Consider the following 23,669-nt stretch of genomic DNA (forward strand, 5'->3'; position numbering starts at 1 on the left):
CATATAGTTGGAATTAATAATTCCATAAAATATTGGTTGTATGAGTGTTATAACATTCCTGTACTTGTATCACGCAATGACGGTAAACCTTTTATATTGATATCAATGAAACGCCAGATATTTTATAGCTCATGGAATCATAGCTGTCCATTGTGTAGTAATCCTAGAATTAGTCTGCAATGCATTTCTGACTCCTAACAAATACGGCAAGTCGGCAAATAATACACGTGCACGTCAAAAAAAAAAGCACGTGGACAATCACCTCCACGGTGTCGCTATAATCGCTTGCCACTCGCTCTTTTCTCCCTATTGTTTGCTATGCTTCTACATATCCGTCAAGAAAATGTATTGGATGCCCTAAAAAAAGGAAAATGTATTGGATAGGTATTACTACTCGTTCACCATTGAATGTACATGGATACTTCTGAAGTACAAAGAAGTGAGAATGCCTCGTGCCATGGAGATTTTGTTTTCTAGGAGTGCGAGACGGCCTCTTATTAATTTACATGGGCACATAATTTCAGATACAATGCCTATCCACTACATATCATACATCTTGATGTTCTGATGGTACACCTGATTGCTAGTTACACATGCCACACAAATTCTACCACTACACCCTGCTAGGCTACTATATATACAAGGGGCTGACAATACAATGCTATGCGCCCGGGCAGGCAGCAGCTGCTTCACAGTTAGAAGAGCTATATACAGAGCAATGGTCGTCCTTGCCCCCCAACTGTCTGAAAATGGCTGCATCTTGTCCACCAAATATAGAAGATGAAAACAGCATCACCATCTACCTGCACGGTTTTACTGCTCATGGAAGTCCTCGTATGATGACCTGGAGGAATCACTTTGGTATGGGGTCGTTTCCCGCGGACTAGATGGGAGTGAATCTTGCAACGACAGACCTAAGTAGAAAACGAAAAGAAATTGTCAGTCCCACAAAGAGTGGAATTTGCACTTGTGCTCGAGTAGTGAACCAAAGTATCAGCACGGCAGAAATACCCGAGCTCTTTTGCATTCTTGGACGGAATTTCCTTCGTATGAGCTTCTTGGCCTTTGTAATTGTAAGCTGCCTCGCAAAAGGGTACTCACCATCACTCTCGCTCCATTCGTCATGATATTCATCATTATGCCCATCACCACGCATTGTCCGAATCACAAAGGCCTTTGCTTTGCGGCGTTGTGTATTGAAAAGCCCTCTAATTGAAGTCACAAATCCATCACCTGCGCCATCGCCCGTCCTCTTCAACCATGAAGCTGTTAATTGATCAGGTCTTCCATGATGATCATCATCACTGTCACTCAAGTTTAGATCATTTTCAGGAACAGCACCCTCAAGTAATTCCCTGCGGTTGCTAAACTTCTTCCCCTGCTCCAATGGAAACCATTAGTTATCCTTTCTGGTTGATATAAAGCAGTTACTGGGGAAGGGATTTTCCTCAAAACATGTGGATGCTGGTTTGACAGTAGATGAACATGATTATTCTCGATCTGTTAAACCAACCATGAAACAAAACTACCACACAGATTGGAATGATATGTTGCCAGGAAATTCAAACAGAAAAAGGGCCATGCAATTTCCATAACCCGTAACACTATCAAGTATATGACCTAAAAGGACATGAAGCAACATTGTATGTTAGGACAAGCAGCACTTCAAAGTTAAGGGGTAAGGGTAATTTCTCAGAGGCAGGCCCAGTAAAGTTGCAGAAAGAGAAAACCCACATAGAAATTAGCTGCCTTGGGAGTTGAACCCTAATTGCGTTAGAATGTCAACATTCACAGACTACTAGAGTATTGATTAGGGTATCAGACTCCAAAAGTACATCACCGAAGCCAAAACCTAACAGAACAAGTAACTGCTTTTGAGTTTTGACGAGTCACAGGATTCGGGTCGATGCCTCATCCCACGACCCGGGGACATTGTCTCGATTCGAGGGTCGGTTGAATAGGCTCGGTGTCCCATTCAGGGCTGGGTCATGTCCCAATTCAGCAGGGGTTGCAGCCCCAGTCATGCCCATGTGCCACCAAAAGATACTGCTGCTGCAGAGGGGTGAGAGAGTGGCGGCAGCTGCTATTTTTTGTGGGGATGATGAGCAGTTGTTTTTTTTTAGCAATCGATGATGAGCAGATGAAGGCAAGGTTAAGGGAGTGGGTTGGCAGGCCTTTCGTTGGATAATGGGCTGAGTACGCGATGTCCCAAATGTACTATTTTGTACCTTTTTCTGATATGCTTGTACAAATAAGCTTCTTTATTAGTAGCACATGTTTATCCCCTTCATGCCGCAATTTTAAGTGCCGACCCTTGACCACGTTCCTTGACCCGGTCGACCCGGGATCTTGTGACTATGGTTTTGACCAAATATAACATGTTGATAATGTAGATCTAGAATACGATGCAGCTTAACACTGTGAGCACAGATTTCATAATAACGAAATGGTGCACACCCAGAACACTTGCCTGCATTCCAGTCACTGATTTCAAAACTCCCCAGATGATGTGTTTCTTGACTCTAGAGAACAGTCGCCTCCATGTACCAGTAAATTCTGGCTTGTGGAAAGTATCCATAAGCAGCCTTAGGTCATTAATAGCAAGCCTTGATCCCTCATAGGTAACAAGAAGTTCAACCTGCAACATCAGCAACATTTAAAGTAAGAGAAACTGAAATAATTGTTATAGTACCTCTGGATGCAGCAATAAAGATTATACCTGGCTGATCTTGATGTTACGAAATTCAATCGTTTTCCGCGCTCGTGTCTTCTTTTCTTCATTAGACTTCCCAACTTTCTTTTCCTCATGAGACAGACGGCCAGACTTGGCAGGCTTAGAATCTTTCGTTTTACTTCTCCACAGATCAGTTCCCACAACAGGGTTCTCTGACACAGGATTGTTAGCATCTCCTTTTGAAGAAACAGTTGAAGAGTTCATGAGTGATACCACATCATTACTCGTGACACTTTCTGCCGCGCTTTCATCCCAAGGCCTTTCATCAAATGAAGATGACCGGCGCAACTCTTGATGCGAACCGCATACCATATTTGCTTTTATAGTATGAAGTTTCGAGACCTGCATGCAGATAAAGCATTAAGACAATTTGTTTATACTACAGTGTACTCACCAACATTAACAACCACCATCTAATTAAGACTAGATCCTTAGGTCTCAAAGTTTAAAGGAGACATTGTAATCCCTTCTCTGAAATAGACTTCTATGTAACACATCACCTCAAATTATAGACATTAACAGAACCCAATATTAATCCGTGAATCTTTTTTATTTCTAACACACAGGAGAGCAATGTATCTTAGAATTATAGAAAGAGGGATCCCATGACGGGAGCTGATTGAAGTTGGGGGCTTGCGGAGACCAAGATCCTGCTCGCTATGACGAAAAGTGTGGAGGACCACAACAGATGGCTCAAACAACAGCAGGACATGACCACGACGGGTGGCAGCAGAAGAGCAGTGCCAAGTCTGAGACAGGCGAGTGTCAACAAAGGGGGCCCGCAATGGAAGGTCTTTGATGAGCAGCAGAAGGGGGTCCATGACAGATGGATCCTGATGGGGATCATGACGAATTGACTACGTGCCATGGACAGGGATGATGACGAGCTGCAGATGAACGGTACTAAGCCGTGACAGATGCGCAATCCCCATGAGTGATGAGTAGCAATGTGTGGAGGGAGCAGCGCGATGACAGAGGGTGTGGAAATGACCAGGCGGCGACACTGTCCCATGACGAGCAGGCAGGATAACTGGGCCATGATGGGCCACCACCAGAAAAAAAATGCAACAACAGCTGGAGATCCGGCCGAGATGAGGCCATGTGTTGGGGATCCAGGTCAGTAAGGACCAGCAGCAATTGAAACCATGCGAAAACTACGCAAAGCGGATTGACGATGTGGTGGCTGAATCACAAACCTAGAGTTGCGATACATGTTTAAAAAAAAAGAGTTGTGATACCACATTAGGAACTATAGTGACTAGATTGGATGGCTTTATTGACCAAAACAAAGCACTCCCTTAAAAAAAAACTCAACCTGCGGGGGGTAAGACAGCCCCCGGGGCTTTTTGCTAAGAGAGAAGACCTTCTCACGCAGGCTGAGAAAACCCCCGAACCTCTGCCCCACCCTTACATAGGAGCCCGTAACCCTTGTGAGACTACCACTGGGCTGGCGACCACTGCAACTATCCCAGGTAGGAGGGCCCAAACAAACCACATCTACGACCTGGGCCGGGCCTTGACCTGTGCTTTGGTTATGGTGATAGACGAGGGGATTTTTTTAACCCAGCCTGAAATTCTCTCCCACGGGGTGTTGAACCCAGGACCTGAGGAGTGCTACTGAGACCATCTAACCAACTCAGCTAGAGGGCTGTTCGCAAACAAAGCACTCCCTTAGTTTTCAAATATACGTTTTTGAACTAGCTAGCTTGTCCTAAACACCAATATATTTAAAAGTGGAGGGACTATATATGCTTAGAACAATTTGTGCATATGTATATCCCGTCTAATTATATTGTTCCAGTTGACTCACCTGTGAGTTGTCACCGTGTAAACCTTGCCAACTCGAGACACTTGTTGACATAGATACAATTGCACCTGATTTCCCAGGAAGCTCGTGTTCTTTGACAGAATAGCTGCTAGAAGAAACAGCATCGACACCAGAAGAAAGCCTTCTTGTTCTTCGAGGCCCAGTTGATGTTGAAACTCTCCAAACTTCCTTTTCTCCCAATAAAAAAAACAGAAATAAGGACTGTAGGACAAAACAATGAAAAAAATGGAAGAGGATTTGCTTGGGTGGCTTCTGGTTTCTACTTGGCTCTGTAGTGCAAGTGGAGGCAATTGGAGAAGCTCACTTTTGAGCAGCCTGTTTCAAGAGCTGCCATGTTTTCAAACATGTAGACGGTTTCTGAGACGAGCTCCTCAAAAGCAGGTTTCTCTGATTGGCTCCAAGTTAAGCAGAAGCCAGTAGAAGCACAAAACAAACAGGGCCCTGCAGCTTACCTGCCGTCGTTGTGAATCATCTTCTTCAGGAAAGAAGTAATCCCACATCATTCTATACATTGCTTCGGACAGATATATTCTCAATGGGTAGATCTCCACCTGAAAAAAAACTTAAGGATTCAATATGAAAAAGAACAGAACTAGCAAAGCAAGAGTGCAGACACTAGACAGCGACACAGTTTTCAGTAGAATTGTGAAATAATTAGACCCCTAAACTGTTCAGTCTCAGCGACTGGACAAAGACAAAGGTTTCCTTTGTTACTAAATAGTCTGTTTGCATGCAAAATAACTTGATGGTCAAAGTTGGATTTCACAGATCCTGTCTGTGTCTCAGCCCACATAATTTTTATTAGCTAAAAAATTCATTGGAAGCTACTAGGGCCAAAATTTAATCATTGCATGGCAGGCACAGATCCATAAATAGACCATTTTCACTAGCTAAACCAACCTGAAAGAGCTCAAGTAGAGAATTTCCATCCTTAGGAGCACCTTGCTTGGCATCCACACGGAGCATGTTAATTCTGTAAAAGAATCCAATCAATTATTATTCAATGGAACCCCATCTTTTAAGGGGAACTCACTGTGAACCTAAGATATTACAAAGAAAAAGAACAATACAGCTGATAAACATGTTCCACAATCCACAGAATTTTCAACTATAATCAAATGTCCGCAGAATAGTTTGAAAAAGTGACCGCGGTAAAATGAAAATTAATTCTTACTTTCCAGGAGGCGTGTTCCAGGCAGACAATAATGTATCACATTTCGCATTGGCCATGCAATTCCTCACAACAAAGTATTTAGTTGTAAACCGAGCAACGCCTATATCTTTGTAATCCCGATCAAAATCACACACCTGCAAAATATATTCAAGTGCTATGGTTGAACCACAAATTGTTTATATTCAAAAAAACAGTTCTCCAAACCTCAAGGAAAGGTGAAGACTCATCCACAAATCATGGTAAGCCAATCGCATTTTTACCACCCATTTGAATCATTATTGTGGCTTTGCCACTAAAAAGAGACATAATTTCATATTTGCAACTAGAAGTGTTGGTCAAACATAAAACGTTCCATTGGACTACCGGATGGGGCAAACGCCATGCACATGACACAAATGCCCCTTTTCTATTCCTCCTGGGCTCAAATGCTAGTCGTCTTCTTCGGACGGTATCCATCCCCATCATGGCCCGATTGAGCTACCAGCAGCCTCAGCATGCAGGGATCCCATTCCGCCAATTCCCCATCATCCCACCAACAGCCACGTATGTCCTCACTGACATCGGTATCACTAAGTGTGAGCAGGCGACGTCGGGCTGATCATCCACTCGCACATCTGCCCAACCTCAGCCTTTCCATAGCCCAGTCCATGCTCCTCTGGGTAGCCCAACCTCATTCAGCCCCTCCTGGTGGCGTGGTGGCTGTAGCAGGCGGCAGCAGAGGGGCATGACGCTGACGGCGAGGAGCAGCAGGATGCCTGATGGGGAGGGCCATGGGCCAGCGCAGGGATGGGGAGGTGCAGAGCCAGGGGAAAGGAAGGGTCCAGCGATGGAGATGGGTGAATCTGGCTCAGGCCATGGCGATCGGAATCAGGAATAAGAACAGAGCTCGACACATTAGATATACCACGGGTAATTTTGTCTTTTCCGCATATTATGGTTTTCTAAAATAAATTTTCTGATTTTTTTTTTGCGCCAATCAATACCTAACTTAAGTTAGAAACTAGTGGCAAATGGACCGAATTGGAGGGGGTTTCAGTGGCAATTTTGCAGTTCTTTTATGGCAAATCCCAGTTTGCGGGTCAAACAAGTAGCAAATATGCAATTTGCGCAATGAAAGCCAATAAGAAGTGAATTCACGATGAACTGAAACATTTAAACAGGCAAAAGAATAAAACAAAAAGACCAGAAAAATTGCAAATAAATAGTTAATAGAAAGATTGAGCACGCACCATATCATTGATCTCAGCTTCTGCAAAAGTGTTTCCATCTGCAAGCATGCTCCATACAACCTTGCTAATTTTCATAGAAATCCGCATGGCAAAAGAAGGGGTTTTGTTCTTTTCTTTCTCATTCAAGTGTGACTGTGCAGCTTTTTGAAGTGCTTCCCTTAATGCTGAAGATGCAGATTTTCGAGATGTTTCGAGGCTTTTAAAATCCCTCTCCAGTTTGGCCACCTGATAACAGTATAATATTGATCAAACCTTGTACTTGAATAATTCTACAATCGAATAGCTCTGTTGCTCCAGAAATAAATGTTGGCAATGGCCGGGTAAGCTCCCTGAGCTTACTCCCTCACACAGCACACTCACACTCTTGCTAGAGGTAGAAGAAGATGAGATAGAGCACAGCACACACACTTAATTCTTCGTTACTGCTGAACTGGTTAGAGCTGCAGCTGCTCTTTCTACTTTATAGCACCAAAAGTCAATGCAGAGTACACAATACAATGAGTGAAACTACCAACTATCTATCTACCCTAGTACTACAAAGTGACAGGGCATACTGCCCTTCTCCTGATGACACTGCTGCTCTATACAGCAGTCAGTGGTCAGCTAATGGGCATGGCCCAAAAACGTGGAGCACCAACTGCTCCATTGACTTTTGCAAAAGAATGATAAGCAAAGAGTTGAGCAATTAACTAACAATAAAGTGGTGTACTGAACACTGTAGAAAATATGAAACTATTGATTTTGATACAGGCTGTACAGAGTCAAGGTTTTACCAATGAAGTTTTCCCACTGTTGATCATCCATAAATGATCATCCTTTTCTGCAGAATAACAGTGATCAGTTCCACTATCACCATTTCCAGTGAGGGACCTTCTATCATCTAGCAGTAACTTCATTTCCCTGACCCTCTGTTCGAGGTTAATTTTTGCAAGCTCCACTTCTTCTACTCCATCAGGAACCACCTCATCAGCCTCTTCTTCAATATCTTCATCATCTGATGGATACTGAAGACTGTTTTTCCTAGGCCTGTACCAGGAATTTAATTAGGATGAGTTTAGTTCAATAGGTTGTGTAAAAAAAAAGGGAGAAATTAAAAAGGACAATGCAAGGGTAAGAGATACCATACTTGAGAAATCTACCAAACATGTAAACATGTGCTAGTAAACATGATTTAAGGTTGTCCAGTTGGAATTCTTAGACTAGGCCTTATCCCTGCTACTTACATATTTGCAATGCTGGCATGGGGATCAGTTGTATCTTCACTAATCAGGATAATAAAGGTCCAATTTACACTCCCCAGCATGATACATGTGCTGGCATCTAGGATTCAAAAGACCAATACCCAGAACTGGTAAATCAACAATGTGGGCACGCATTGGCACAGTTCTGTAAACAAGAGATGTCTCATCCGGTTGGACTGTCACAATCAGTCTTTCGTCTGGGACTCTCCATCAACCATCGCGAGGACAGCTGGGCACAAATGTGGCACCCAGGGTTCAAGCCTTGGATGGGTGGCACTTCTACTGGGTGCTCTACCATTGAGCTACACACTCATCCACAAGAATGCTAATTCTGATCCATTGAACAATTTATAAATGCTTGTCCAAAGGAAATACATGCTCACATGAAACCAAGCACGTCTAGTTTACCACCAAATCTACTCCTGCATTCTAGATGACAAAAGTTTAAACAATGCCTGCCGGAAGCATGTTGATTCCAAAACTGTACTTTAGTACTGATATTAACCCTACGAAGAAATATTCATATTCTAGTAAATATTATTTATTGAGCTGGAAAATAACATAAACCATTGGACCAAACTGTGAAGGGAACAAATATGAGAAAACAAAAAAAAATCATTAAACTACAAGAAGTCTCACTTGGGAAGTGTTGCCAGTAGAAGATTTCTAAGCACGTCAAACATAACTTGAAATTGGCGTGAAGTCATTGTTGCAGTAATATCTGGAGAATTAAAGCATAGCTCCTTTAATGGCTTAACCTGGATCACAGAATATGAAATTAATTAACCATCACAATAAAATTATTTCATGTAAATAATTTAGTTTCCCAAAGTACATCCCGTACAAACTCATAGGTATCAGGGTCTAACTTACTCTCAAGTCTGCAGTTCCACCTTTGTGTCTAGTGTAACGGAAGTACATTTGACAAGGCATAAATACTCTCTCTAACAAGGCACCTGTGCGCTTCAATTTCTCAGAGCTACCTAGAATCCGCGGAAGCCACTGCAGGCCAGCACCAGGGTCTACATCAGTGGGGGCCACATGAGCTTGGACATCTTTAAGCATCACTGAGACTTCATTTTTATTCCAGGTCATTTCAGGCAACTCAAGAATATGTAGACTGCTTGTACCCAATGCTTCCTCTAGCATTTCTTTGCCAACATGAACAACGGAATGAAATGAACGTGCCAACACACGACCACTGGCTGCAGCAAGTAGAAACCTTCCCTGGTACATACAGAATTTAGAATTAGTTCCGTATATGGTTAAGTTTTCAACTCCCAATCTAAAAAATATTTTTTTTGGGCCAGTTTACGAGTGGTGTTACCCTTTTTGGCAACCATGATCATTGTGGCTTTTATGGCAATAAAAATGTAGCCAGTAAAACAGATGAAGCCGAAACCAGTTATTGTTTTTTTTGTTAACATGGAAAAGTGACTCATGAAACAAGTCTACAGGTGAAAACAGAATCAAGGTTAAGGTTAAAAATTGGACTGTTCTCTAATTTTGAAATCTCAAAATAATTGGAAAGCATGATGTAAATCACCTAGACAAACTTACGGCATACATAACAAACTAATTCATAATTGAAATTCACGAAGTGAGAACAAAAGAAGCACTTGTTATTTCCAAAATAACTTACATTTGCCTCTTCAGAGTGTAGGTTGAATTGGGGTGTGTAAACATTAACCATATACTGGGGTGTCCCTCCCTTATCCGAATCATCAAAAATGTCAAGCTTCACTGCATTGAGAGTACAAGCTCAAGGTCAAATAACAAAGCTCACAATAATTTAAATTAATTTGGACAATGTTTAGCTTTCAGTGGACTAAGACAGAAGTAAGATGACCACAACTTGCAGCTTGCGGTGCAGCATAAAAAACATCACTAAAATAAGAATGCCATCCTTATCAGAGGAGTAATTGGCTTTACTATGAAACGGGGAAGATGAACCTGAAGCATCCACATGTCGCACTGATCCAGAACCCGCATGTATGGAAGAGCTGGCATCTTGCACCAATTTAGAGCCCTCAGCATTCCTTTTGTCAATCATCTTTCTTTGTGCATATTGTCGTGAAGGAGAGGGTTTCGGAGGCTCAAATGCTTTGGAAATTCCTCCAGCATATGACCAAACTGCATCTCGGTTCTCAAGAGTCCATAAAATCTTAAGGCCATAAACAAATACTCTTTGGCAATTGTCTGCAAGCACCACATTAAAATCGTCGTCGTCGTCGCTAGGCTCAGATAAAGTGTGGTCACTTTCACTGTCATCCTCAAACTCAGACCTAACATATGTTATCTCAAGACTCCTACCAGTATCCTGCCATCCTATAAGTCTTTCAGGATCTGCCTTACGAGTTTGCCTTCTTATCGTGAAATAATCCGCAGATAAGAGGAAGCCGTCCTCATGTTTTTCTTGGAAATTGCCCATGTTACATCTGTCATGAACAAATTTGCCCCGTTGGACAGTAGTCCTTACTTTGGATGCGTTCTCACCTGAAGACGGGTTGCTATCTCGCATCAGATAAACCTCTGGCCTGTGAAGATCCAGACCACGATAAACAAGGTCCAGCGATTCACGCTTACAATCAAATGTGTACTGCTGTTTACCTCGACTGTAACATAACTCATACTTCAAATTTGACATCTTCAACGTCAAGCCACGAGCAGGGTCATCCAGAGTTAAAGTTGCATGCCTTATGCAACAGGGAGTAGCATCAACACGGAAAAAGAATTCAACCATAACTTTGTCCAGCGAGAGGTTACCGGATCTAGCAGCCCGAGGAATTCCAAAACGACGCCATCTAGAGAAAGAACGAAGTTTGTGAGGGGGGCTGTAATTTAAGCTCCACCACTTGAAAACCCAAGCAAGATCATGAGCTCCCAGGTTCATGGTAGGGAATTCATCATCAGCTGTTTTGCAAGAACTGCCAGATGTGGTCCCACGGAGCATTGAGTTATTTCCATAAAAGGGGGATGATGGGCCATTACCACACTGAGATTGCAATGGTCTAAGGGAGAAGTTCCACCTAAGAGAGAGAGAAGTAGATCGAAATGGATCATAAACTTTCCTCCGTGGCTCCCCCTCAACAGGGAGGGCATGTAAATAATGATTCAATGGATTCCCAGATTCACACTGCCAATCCATAACCACATTTAGGGAGAATAAAGGAGCATATATAAAAGGTATGGGGCTGGGCACACCAGGTGGATATTTTAACCTGCAGTTCTTCGTAATACTTTCTAAGCTGCTGATGTACATCTTGAATTCTTTCGCAGAAACATCCACATGACCATCAGTTTGCTGGATCTCCATGTATTCAGAAACAATTTGGAGTTTTTCAATGTCCTCATAAGGATTGGTTGTCCCCAGGAATTTCCATTTGGTCTCATTAAAATACAAAACTATCTTTCCATGCAAGTAGTATCTCATGTCATCCCACCATGGTAAGCTGCGCTCCTTTTTAGGTGGTTGGACTGCTGGACCAGAACTAGCCCTGGTGCTAAGATTAACTCTCCGCAGGGCTACTTGAAATGCATAACTTATATCAGCAAAAGATGGCTCATAACCAACTCCAAAAGATATCTCTCCCTTCTGGAAATAAATAGGTAAATTAGAGTACATTTTCATTGCTGGTGTAGTACCACTGGCAGAACGTAGCATCGTGACCTTTTGCCATCTTCCAATATATACATCTTGGTGTATTTGGGGTTGAAAACATGTTGCCTGAAAGTACTCGCAGTGAGAAAGAAAAACAAGGATGGACAAGCATCTAAAATAACATGTTCTTTATAAATAACTCAAATTTAAAAATTTAGATAACCTAAGTTTTTTTCTCATCGGTAACCAACGTTGAATGAACACAAACAGATTCTAAAATGAATGTTCATACGAATCTGAGTTATCAAAGTATTCGATTTTTAACAGTTACAGGCAAACAGTACAAGCACAGAAATTTTCTCGTGACTAGTATATTTATGTGAGCAATACTACAATGTCCTAATCTGCCAAACTGAGAATCAAGTCATACTAAAAATTGTCGTATCGAGAGTTCATTATTTATATACTGTGTCTTATGTTCCATCTGACATTAAGACAGAACAGCAAGTATACCTGTTCAAAATGTGACGCATGCCCACTACCAATGACGATTATTCTGGTAAGGACAACTAATATCGGGTGTCCAGTACTAGCTGCCAGTCCAGATCCAATTACTAGCTGCAGCACAGCTGCTCCTTTCTGGAGAGGGGGGTCCACGTAGCAGCTGAATTGGGGATCAATCTGCTTTCTGGGAAGCTGACTAACTACATAAACAACATACCCATTCCCATTTCTTAATTTGTATGCATGACACTGCGCCAAATTGAGGGAACACTAATATGTGGAAGATCAACCAAAATCATGCATCTCAAATGCGTCGAGTAGTGTAACTTAGAACGGTTATGTGTTTTCTTAAAGCAAATATTCATAGCCCTCTCAATGTACTACAAATCTTTAAAAAATCATTAGTTCTAACATAAAAGAAAGAACGCAAGCAGAACTGACCTGCTGGGCAAGCACAATACGACCTTGACATTTTGCACTGAGCGAGGAAAACAGAGGAGAAGTATAGTCTCTCAACTTTACAACCAAGGACCCAGCAAGGACAGAAACATCACTACCATACAACCGAGAGAATGGAATGTTTAGCTCCTGACAGACAGGGTCAAGCCCCTTTATAAATTCAACCATTTCTATCTCCCCACCATCTATCCTGGTCAAAGTAACATCCAGTTCAGAAGCAGAAAGTGAAAGAAGAGAAGCTCTCTTCGAGCTTGGTTTGAATCCAGCTTGAAAACCTTCTGAACATGCTCCTGACCCTTCTGCAGGTGCCATGTCCTGACAAGCCACATAATATGATCGAAATGCTTGCTTATGGATTTCTTCCTGCAATCTTTGAATAGCTGCGGTATCATGCGTGCAAACTTCAACACCATCATAGAGAATTTTTTTCTCAGAGCTGCGATTGTTTGGATCTACATTTCCTGATACAGCTTCTTCAAGAAATTTCAACCTAACACCTAGCTCACAGACTCTGTCCCTCATCGCACGGTAATGTTGATCGAGCCAACCTTGGATGGGCTCTTCTTCTATATCTGCAGTCAGTTCACGTAATACAAACTTCACAGATCCAACTTTGGATGTCCCAGAATTAACCTTTTTCGATTTTTCTTTTCCATCAGGGCATAGTATACTTCTTTTGGCAGATGAGACAAGCTTTAGGGCGCGAATCATATCTTCAACAGCATCCTCTATGGCACGCAATGGCAACCTGTAAGGCATGCAAATATGGACATCATGCCCTTGAACAACCCAGTCTCTTTTGGATGATGGATCAACCTTTGCATCAAGCAAACTTCCATTGCTGAAAGGAATACAGGATATCTGTATGCGGGTGCTCTTTAGAACTCTAGCACCATTGAAAGTAAGAGAGAGACCCTCAGACAGTACACCTATCTTGGCATTTTCGGTAAAGATGGATTGCACGTGCATGTTTGCTTCAACACCATCTGCAAGTTCAGCAGATACCCTTAACACATCCACATCGATGGCAAAGATTGACCCTTTTCTGTTAGACTTCTGAGGTTTAATTGAACCAGCTGTCATGTTGTCCTTTTCATTTGCTTTGATGTTGGCAACTTCAGTATTGATAAGCTTTTCAGACTTGTGTAACTTGTTGAGATTTAGGAAATGCTTAAAGCGAAGGAAGGTCTCAAATAGTGCTAAATGAGCATCAGGTTCCCATCTCAAATTAATCTCTGTAGCACCAAAGAGGGAACAAACAGCAAGTTCTGTACTGCCACTTGATCGGCGAACAATTTTAGCATTCTGCATATCTAGTAAAGTTACTTTGACACCAGAACTATGATCCTCAGGTAATTCCTCATAGATTGTCTTCACCCGTTCCAGTTCTACTTCTGTTGTCTTTCTCTCCTTGTCTATACACATAGAGAGATGAGATATTACCAAAGATGCTGAGAACTGCAAAAGACGGTTGCTGCCTGGTAAAACTGAAGTTATACTTGCCCTACGTGGTGTGCCATCAGCAGAAACACTAACAATTACTTGACCACCTTGAGAGCCATAGTTAACACGCTTTGGATCGTCAATTGGCATATTTACTATGTTTGCATCACCACAGTAGGAAATAGAGAATTTCTGTAGGCTTAATTTCAATATTTTCACACCTTTCGTTTTCTTTTCCCCTCTACGCTCCAATTTTTTTTCTTTAACACTTCCGGCAGATGGCCGAAGACTCTTAAATAGAGTCCTAAATGATATCAAATTAAGCAAGAGTGATTCCAAATGCTTGTAGCCAAATTTCACTTCTATATCACTTATATCAATGGACAAAACAAGAGCATGCCTACTAGTTTCAATCATATCTTGGACATCACTTTCCCTGTATCCCCAGTCAAGGCTAACCCGAGCGATATGCATTAGGGAACCAGAGTAAGTATCCACACCAAATCTGTTATCCTTCAAGAATTCTCTATATTCTTCTTCCATGTGCACTAGCAGTTCACCAAGTTCTGCGTGTACCTGAATCCCCTTGCTTGCAATATTATTTGCAAACAAATGTGATGACTGGGAGCAAGCCTGAATTATAAAAGGAACAAATCAAAACACAAGTCAAAGGATGATGCTTACACTTAGCAGGTAATGCATTCGTAGTATCTAGAGCATAGCATTAACAAATAATGAATAAATTAACAATGTAAATGTTAGCTTAGAAGAACATGCATTATATAGTCCAAACACTAAGTGCTACTCCAACATAGAAGATACAAGAGAAAAGAAAGTGATCGCTAGAACCCATAATAAGAGCTAAGCCCCAATACCTGGTCCAGCATGCATAGTCAAACCTCGACAAACTTCTCCATTTTTTCCAATGGCGCACAAACAACCAAAAGTACATAATTATCTATTGAACACTCAGAGAGAAAAGAAAGGACAGGTCCCTCACATCACGCACACCAACACAGTGGCACTCAGCAGGAAGGGTTCATTGCAATTTCTTGCAAAGCGTCTGCACCACACAATGCTTGAACAGGGAAATGCTGTTTTTGTAACCATGTAACAAGCACAAGTCACATACATAAGACAACTATTTATGCAACATGTCAGCCCCCCCCCTGAAAAATAATAATAATAATAGACCCTATTGCTATGATGACCAAGGAACTTACATGGTATAATGCCAATCCATCAATATTGTAAAGCATGACAGCCGTTTCCGGAGCAGCGACTGTGCAAGTCCACAAAATTGGCTTGAACTCCTTTTTTTGAGAAATTTCTTGATTGCAGTCTCCCTTAGAAGGCTTCATTCCTTTGGTTCTCAAAGAAAGAAGCCGCATCCATGGCATCAGTCTGATTAACATAACATTGCATTGCGTCCCACCAAGCTTAGCATCGATCTCAGCTCTGACTGGAAGAAATGGCTAAAAGAAAGAGAAATTTTAAAGCTCTAAAAGGTGATCAGTTATTATAAACCAACTAAAAATGTAGGATACTTACATCCACAGGAACATCCAAAGAAGTGTTTGCGACAACTTTAAGAATCTCCAACAGAGAGCTAGTACCTTCTCTAACTAACTGAAGAAACGAAGTAAAATTCAATCGATTAAAGAATAGCTACTGATAAATACAAGCTTATTAGTTATAATGCGAGAAAATTACATGAATTTCACTGAGATCAATTTGAACATCGAAGTGTGGTGTAGCTTCTTCTAAATCATCCTGTGGTAGGGACTTTGCACAAGTAAACTGAATCCCTGTAATGTTGTTGTCAACACTAAGTCCCTCATGCAGGTGTCTAAACTTCACATCAAGCTTCGGCACACTGAAGGTAACCTTCCAAAGAACAAACACAATATTTAGCTATATTTTTACCTTTAAGGATGAGCAGAGTGGAGAGAACATAAGAGGGTATAAAGGCATGACACTGGTCACCAAACATGACATTTTGGGCATCAACAGAGCCTCAAAAAAATACAGTTTTGACCACTAAGTTTTACAGAAATGTATCTATAAACACATTAAAGCATCTGACACCCTCAAACTATTAATGACAGAACGATTCTAATTAACACCCAAAAAACTTCTTGCCTGGGTTTGAAAACCTACCCTCAACTTCAAGTTAGAAATATCCCCCCTACAGGTTAAATAGATGACAAACAGAGGGTGTTTCACATTATCTAGAATCAACTGAAGGACATCCTTTTCTGTTCTCATTCAAAGAGTGACTGCTTTTCTGGTTATCCCTTCACTAGCCACTTGCAGAGATCAAAGTTAATTTTGGGTCCCAGGCGTCAGAGACTGTAAATAGAATTATCCATATGCTATTACTACTTTTCGAGATAAAGCTACACATTTCATATATCTAATATAAACATTTAAAAATATATTAATATCAAAGTTTGAAAACTTTGACTGCATGTATGTCTAAAACAACATGTATGATGTATTGCAATTACAACAAGCAATCTGCAACCGATAAGAGTGGTAGCCATTCAGCTAATTTGATAGCCAGCAGAAAAATGTAAATTGCAATTCACATATTGGAAAACATCAGTACGAAGTTATCAAAAATTCATAGCAAACAAGCAATATACGCCATAGGAACCAACACATTTTGCTAACAATAAACAAACCTAAGAGCCACAGCCTAGACTTAATTCAATACTCAGTATAACAAGGTATAGGCTTAATTTCACCAGAAAGAAGTTGAGTTAATTGATTTATGCCATGTGGCTATATTTACTAATCAAGCTAGTTAAACTGTAAAGTTGGGCAAGATTTTAGCTGTAACCGTCATAGTAGTCTTGAAAATAGAATTAGCAAAATCCAATCCTGAATGCATTGGAACTAGACAGTTACAACTAACCACCATTCATGCAAGTGTGCTCGGATCACCAGTGAAGACAAACAAAAATTCAACTACATTACAGGTCTGCAAGAATTCCAACTACCTATTGTAGTAAACAAGATATTTGCAAAGAGGTATATAGCATAGATGGGAAAATAAGGCAGTCTAAAAAATTCACATCAAGTGCTTTGCTTGTAATATACTTACAATTATAAAAGGGTGCACTAACACACACTTGAGAGTACATTAGTTAAATTAATGTATCCAAGCATTTCTCTCACCTGATGGCCTTTCACTAATGTGAAGCAGTTTTCAATAAAAAGTGCACCTTTAGGAGACTCAAATACTAGCCAATTACGAGAATTGAGAAGATTATGAATGTGAATTGACTTAACAAGGAGGCATGCAAATGATGTCAGCAAATTGTTACAAGGCTAACATGGAAAAATAGTATTAACAAAAGAGTTACAGCTTTTCCACACAGATATATTTGGGCAAACCAACCTTATCTGGAAATGTGAGCATTTGTTTCTTTAAAGCTGGTAGAACGGATTTGCTTTTTGATGTATGTTTGATTGATGAAGTATCCATGATAGCATCTCCAGTGTTTGAAGAGACGGTATTATATTCTGGAATTGTATGCTTCTTGCGAAACAACCTTTCATCAATGTTGGCGATAACATGCCCACATTTCAATTCCAGGTTAATGATTTTGATACCTTTCTCCCTGATAAAAAACTAACAAGTTGTAAATACACACAGCAAGAATTAATACTATTGGAACATCAAATTATTATGGTATGAGAAGTCTTGGGCAATCAAATATGCAATCTGAGTCTCATATGTAATCCCTAGTTTTGAGAGAATCACCTACTGCTTCAAAAGACAGAAAACTAATTCAAGAATACTATGCAAGATCCCAGACATGTTAAATGATTTTACAGGAGAGTGATTTGTATGTTGATAATATAAGCTTCACCAGAATGTATCAGTTGCCAAGAGCTGAAAAAGAACTCACTTTTCATGACCAAAGTCACAAGTAACCAACAGATCTTCACAAACAAACGGGGCCAAGCATTTCTCAGAGTTAGATACAGAAGCTTGATCAGACTGGAAAGCATCATGCAGATTACAACTGCCCATCGGATCAGTAGTCAAGCTTAAATCTCCAAAGTGTACATTCAAAGGTAAAAGATGCAACTTGACACCAAGAATATGGTTAGGCCCAGCAACTTTTAATGTATCCAGCGTTAGTTCTTTGATGTCAACAGCACCTTTTGGTACCTACATCATTGGTTTTCAAAATTAAGGGGCAAATCATAAGTAGCAGCATGGACCAGATAACACATATACGAGGAAAGAGATTATTTGAAAACTACAGTGCTTCCAGTCAAGCATTCAGCAAAACTACACACACATCTATATGGGTGAATAGTGTGTTCTGCTAGATGCTTTTCACAAGGATTTTGCATATAGTACACAGATCACCAGAACTATGTAAATTAAACAGATATCGTGCCGAATGCTAGCGCATACAAATAAATTCTGAATAAATTTGCTTGAAGCTACAAGCATAGCATATGGCATGAGCTTTAGCCTTTACTCCTTTAGCCATAAACAATCTTTCCATTGATCTACATGGTACAATGACATATGCGACATGAGGAAACGCACGGTACTTCGGTCATGTTTCTTGCCATTTGTTCTGCATGTAGATTTGCATGCAATTTTTTGAAAATACATCATGATAGGAACATCATGTAATAGAGCACAAATTTTATCTTCACGCACATCAAAGGGATCAAACTACTACCTCCGTATCAAAATATTTGTCGCTGTTGACTTTTGGTCACGACATTTCACCATTCGTCTTATTCAAAAAATTATGTCAGTATCATTTGTTTTATTTGTGACTTACTTTGTCATCAAAAGTATTTTAAGCATGACTTATCTTCTCGTATATTTGCAACAAATTTTTGAATAAGACGAATGGTCAAACGTTGTAAGGAAAAGTCAACAGCGACAAATATTTTGATACGGAGGGAGTATCTCATGGCTAAAAAAGTTATTGCATCCTTAGTCCTTACTGACTTTTCTGGCCATTTCTAGTTAGGGTAGGTGCAGTCATACACCCCGAGGCTCCATAACCCCAATAATGACATGATTTTTCATGTGCAAACCAAATTTTAGCTTATACAAAATTATCGATACAGTTAAGTTACCTTGATTATCAGATCTGTCACAGAAACTGATAAAAGTCTTGCCATGCTTGACGTGACCAGCCATTTCCCTTTTCCTGTAGAGCGAGGCCTTGCTGACTTTCTTATCTTTTTGTTTTGTGATGATCTAGTTACAATTTCGAGATCATTTATAAGCAACTGCAACTTTGGGTCCTTGGAGATAAAACTGAAACTTAGTTTGACCAGTGACTTGCGGAAACTTAGTTTTATTTCACCAATTGAAACAGATTCAATTGTACCCTGAGAAGAAGTTGGATAATATGAGCAAATGGATTAGCAAGAAAGAAACAAAATCGAAGCAGAAATGTGACTAAAGACATTACGATTCAACACAACATGGATGATTTGAGTCTTAGGCACATCAATATTTCATAATAGAGAGAGATGGTATGATCAGATTCTCCATATCTACTGAAAGCAGAAAAATAAGGATCATGAAAACCAACATCCCCAATAGAAACCAGGTGATTTTTAAAAAAAATATATACATATAGTTATAATTACAAGATAAGCGTTCCAAATGTCAAGGTAATTAAGCTGCTTCCCAATCATAATCAAGAAGTACAGCTGTTAGCAGGGGCTGAGGGGGGCAAAGACACCCCTTGGTAGATGCACCCCTACTAGGTATACAAAATTTCACCATGTAATTTGTTGAAAAAGAAATTGATGTTGTCCCTCCAATAATTCATGTGTTAGCACTTGGGGCACATCATGAATATTTTCTGACTCTGCCCCTTGAGTGCAAGCCATCTTTTTTTTGGCTGTGCATAGCACCAATAGCTGCTTGCAAACTGTAATGAAGTGTCTGACAAGACCTCGATAAATTAGCAGCGAAAAAGCACCAGAATCACCCAAAAAAAAGATGCAAAAGGTGCAAAAGCAAAATGTTACTAATAAAATGGTTTGAGAAGAAAATCATTGACAATCATGAACTTATAGCATTAGGGCCTCGGCAGCAAGAGATGAAAGACAAACCTTATGAAACTTTATCGTTACGTCGCGCAAGCAATTGAACCCAGCAACTCGAAACCCAACAGAAGCTGAGAGAACACGGCTCAAGAACCAAGCTAACAACCTCGCAGCAAATCTGCAAAGAAGAAAACACATATCAATGCTGAACAGAAACTTCACCAGAAAAAGATTACAGCAAAACATGAAGGTGTTAGTGTCTAACATTTCTGTTTGTCATGGGAGGCAGGACATTCGACTTAACGGCATAGTTCTCTCTTTGAATGATCGCTTTTTACGAGGTATTAATAATACTAAGGTGCTAGACTGAGACACTGAACAATCAAAATGTGTTTAGCCATGTCTAAATGACCAGTCAATTTCATTTCCGTTACAAAGTGAAATATAGAACTGCAACCAAAAAATCAAAAACCTCAGATTTAAATTCCGAGGTTTACACACAATGTGGCATCAGAACAGCATGGAAGTGGAGGCATTGAATCTCGAACATAACTATAACATGCGATAACAACAAAGCAAACTAAGTTATTCCAATCCCTCCATATAAGATCATGATTTTAACTAAGTGACCATGAATCCATGCTCAAATATAACATAACATAATCCAACTATGCACCAAAGAGCAAGAAAATAGACAATAGAACACACCAGAACATGTTGCAATTATAATAGTCAGGTTACATTAGGCTAAAGTAGAAGAGCTTTGAAATTGTACGGTTCCAAATAGAACAACTACTGACTGGAACAACCATCTAATAAGCACGATTGAAGCAACTCTCGTGTCATGTTAGTTACAACCAAAGCTAACTATATTATTCAACGCCCTGCCGATTGCAGGCTCCAAAACACAAAGAGTGATGTCTTGGTTTCACTATGCATCCTCTAAAGCAACCAGTCAAATGAATATGGCACAGGCCTCAACAAAGCTTAAGCATGCCAGCTCAATTATCATATCAGGAACACAGACACCTCTAACTTGAACCGGATTTTATTGCACAAACATTTAATGCTCCAGACTGGTTGCACCTGCTCAAACGCAAAAAGACCCAAAGGATGATTCTGGTAAAACCTCAGGTTCCCAGCACAAGCAGCTCCTACCCAAGCCCAAAACCTCCATGAGGCGCCACCGCCGCCACTGCTAGCAGCAGTATAGTAAGACCACGGAAGTAGAGCCACTGCAGTTTCCAAGCGCCAATCGGCACCACCAAAAACCACAATTCACCGTCACGGAACCCCATCGCCCGCAAGTAGCGGCAGTGGCAAGCAACCCGTGGCCTCGCGCGAGGCTCCGCCGTGGAATGCCTGATCCCACTACGTCCCCAGCAGCGCCGCCAACCCACGAGTCCCGAAAACCAGCCAGCGCCTCCGCGGCTCCGCGAGACCCTACTGTCCTACTGAACTCCAGCGCTCGCGCGGAGGCAGGGAGGGAGGGGGGCAGAGGGGCTTACGTGAAGACGACCCATCCGACGACGGAGACGGCGAGGAACACCGAGAAGAACTTGACCGGCGAGGACGCCATGGCCACCCGCCGCCGCGCCCGCCGGCCCCGCGCGCCTGCCGGATCCGCTTCACGCCGCCCGGATCCGGTCCGGCGAGGGCGCCGGCATGGCCTCCCTCTCGAACCCTAGCCTCGCGGGTGCTCGGACCGCGGCGCGCGAGGGCGGCGGCGGGCGATCTCGCGTGGGGAGACGGAGGCGGGCGAGCGAGATGCTGCTGTGCTGTTGCCTTGGGGGATGTGTCAGGACTCTCTCAGAAGTCAGAGCGAGAGGGGAAGTGGAGTAGAAGGCCGGAGGGAGGAGTAGAACTGTAGTAGAAGCCTTGGGCTTTTCGCCTTTCGTGACTTCCGAAGACGGGCAAGGGTCCAACCAAGCTCTGAAAAATGGGCAGACTGCAGCAGGATGGATGGTTTCATCGCTACTCCTACAACTGCAGAAGACACAGACACAGATAAAAGCGGCGTCAAAAAAAAAGAGACACAAATAAAAGCATGGTGGTTGACTTACTGTGAGGTTGACAAATGACAGCGGAGATCATGATAAAGCCCGAGAGGATTACGATTTTCCAAAGTTATAGGATTTAGATAGAGACGGTAAAAACTGTAGCAGTTTTTGCGTTGGCTAGTCAAAACCAATTTCTTATCGATTTGTCTTGAGTGGAAAATTTTGGCAAGGTCCATTATAACTCATCAGATGGAAGCTAATTGCACGACAAAGGCCCATCAAAGAAACAGTTTTATGTATGTTCATCATTTTTGTTTATTTGATGACTCCATTCCTCCATAAGATCGACAATTCTCCCTAATAAATCAGGACATGTTTTTGAAATTGGCACATCATATCAATTTCCAGAAATGTGGAAAAAAAGTGGCTAAATGAGACAGAAAACCTACTTGGAAGAATAGTCTTGCGAGTTCACTTACTGGTTCATGAGCTCACACGATGTCCATGTCAAGAAGATTTGACGTACGCGTGTGCTTTGATGGGGTGTTTGGCGTGTAGTCTCTCGCGATGAGCACAGGCGCAATGGGTATGTGCCGAACCAGGGGATTGTGAAATTATAAGGTGGTGTTTGGATCTTGAGAAATTTGTTCATGTCACATCGAATCTAATTAGAAGGATTAAACATGAGTTAATTATAAAAACTAATTGCACAGATGGAGGCTAATTCGCAAGGCGAATCTATTAAGCCTAATTACTTCATGATTAGCATGTTTACTGTAGCATCACATTGTCAAATCATGGACTAATTAGGTTTAATAGATTCGTCTCGCAAATTAGCCTCAATCCGTGCAATTGATTTTGTAATTAATCTATATTTAATACTCCTAATTAGTATCTAAATATTCTATGTGACAAGAACTAAACTTTAGTCCTAGAAACCAAACAGAAGCTAAGGCAAGGTTTGCGGCTCCTGCGGCAGTTTGCGGCCATTGCTGCCTTGCTGGGATCGACAAACGACCCAACCATTGACCCTGAGAGTCGCAACCGATAGCATTCTACTGTTCCTCCGGACGGGGTAGTTTTCCACTTATTATCGTCAAATCCTCGCGGATAGTACAGTTCTCCCAAACAGGGTAAATGATCCCCCGCGCGCGAGGGCCCCACACGTCCTGTCATAGTGTCCTTAATTCTCGTGGACGTGGTTTAGATCCCTTCTCTGACAATCTACCGAGGTCCACGGTCCAGCATCCCCGTCTGCTCCGCGCGTTGCATGAGCATGAGAGGAACAAGGTCGCTGCCCAGTGCCCACAGTGGCTAGATCCATCGATCTTGGCATGCAGATGCAGATCAGCCAGCAGAACAACATGCTGCATTGTACAACGACCTACAGTGCTCGCGCATATGA

General features: G+C 41.5%; 1 protein-coding gene across 2 annotated transcripts; it reads right to left on the bottom strand.

Moving 5' to 3' along the window:
* Positions 1–353: 353 nt before the first annotated feature.
* LOC101757950 (protein SABRE) lies at positions 354–22,149 on the bottom strand. Of its 2 annotated transcripts, none has more exons than XM_004982119.4 (23): positions 21,773–22,149; positions 20,331–20,442; positions 19,338–19,595; positions 18,134–18,399; positions 17,620–17,842; positions 15,927–16,100; positions 15,765–15,842; positions 15,437–15,688; positions 12,753–14,846; positions 10,139–11,933; positions 9,849–9,949; positions 9,080–9,433; positions 8,846–8,964; positions 7,739–7,991; positions 6,966–7,190; positions 5,737–5,870; positions 5,463–5,535; positions 5,015–5,113; positions 4,545–4,730; positions 2,720–3,076; positions 2,471–2,638; positions 1,012–1,378; positions 354–914 (listed from the first exon to the last, which is right to left on the bottom strand). In XM_004982119.4, the coding sequence occupies exons 1-23, from the start codon at positions 21,841–21,843 to the stop codon at positions 814–816; spliced, it is 7,860 nt and encodes a 2,619-aa protein (XP_004982176.1). In that variant the 5' UTR covers positions 21,844–22,149; the 3' UTR covers positions 354–813. The 2 variants fall into 2 exon arrangements, with proteins under 2 accessions (XP_004982176.1, XP_012698131.1); XM_012842677.3 differs by having other exon boundaries at positions 10,160–11,933; positions 21,773–22,147.
* Between the last annotated feature and the right edge of the window lie 1,520 nt (positions 22,150–23,669).

This window comes from Setaria italica, chromosome IX, assembly GCF_000263155.2.
Source record: "Setaria italica strain Yugu1 chromosome IX, Setaria_italica_v2.0, whole genome shotgun sequence".
Classification (NCBI taxonomy): Eukaryota; Viridiplantae; Streptophyta; class Magnoliopsida; order Poales; family Poaceae; genus Setaria; species Setaria italica.

Coding starts and splice junctions, on each gene's coding strand:
- LOC101757950 (XM_004982119.4), bottom strand. CDS start 21,843: ATGGCGTCCTCGCCGGTCAAGTTCTTCTCGGTGTTCCTCGCCGTCTCC. Junction 9,950..10,138: donor TTCATCTTCCCCGTTTCATA/GTAAAGCCAATT, acceptor CTCTCAATGCAG/TGAAGCTTGACATTTTTGAT. Junction 9,434..9,848: donor TACACTCTGAAGAGGCAAAT/GTAAGTTATTTT, acceptor TGTATGTACCAG/GGAAGGTTTCTACTTGCTGC.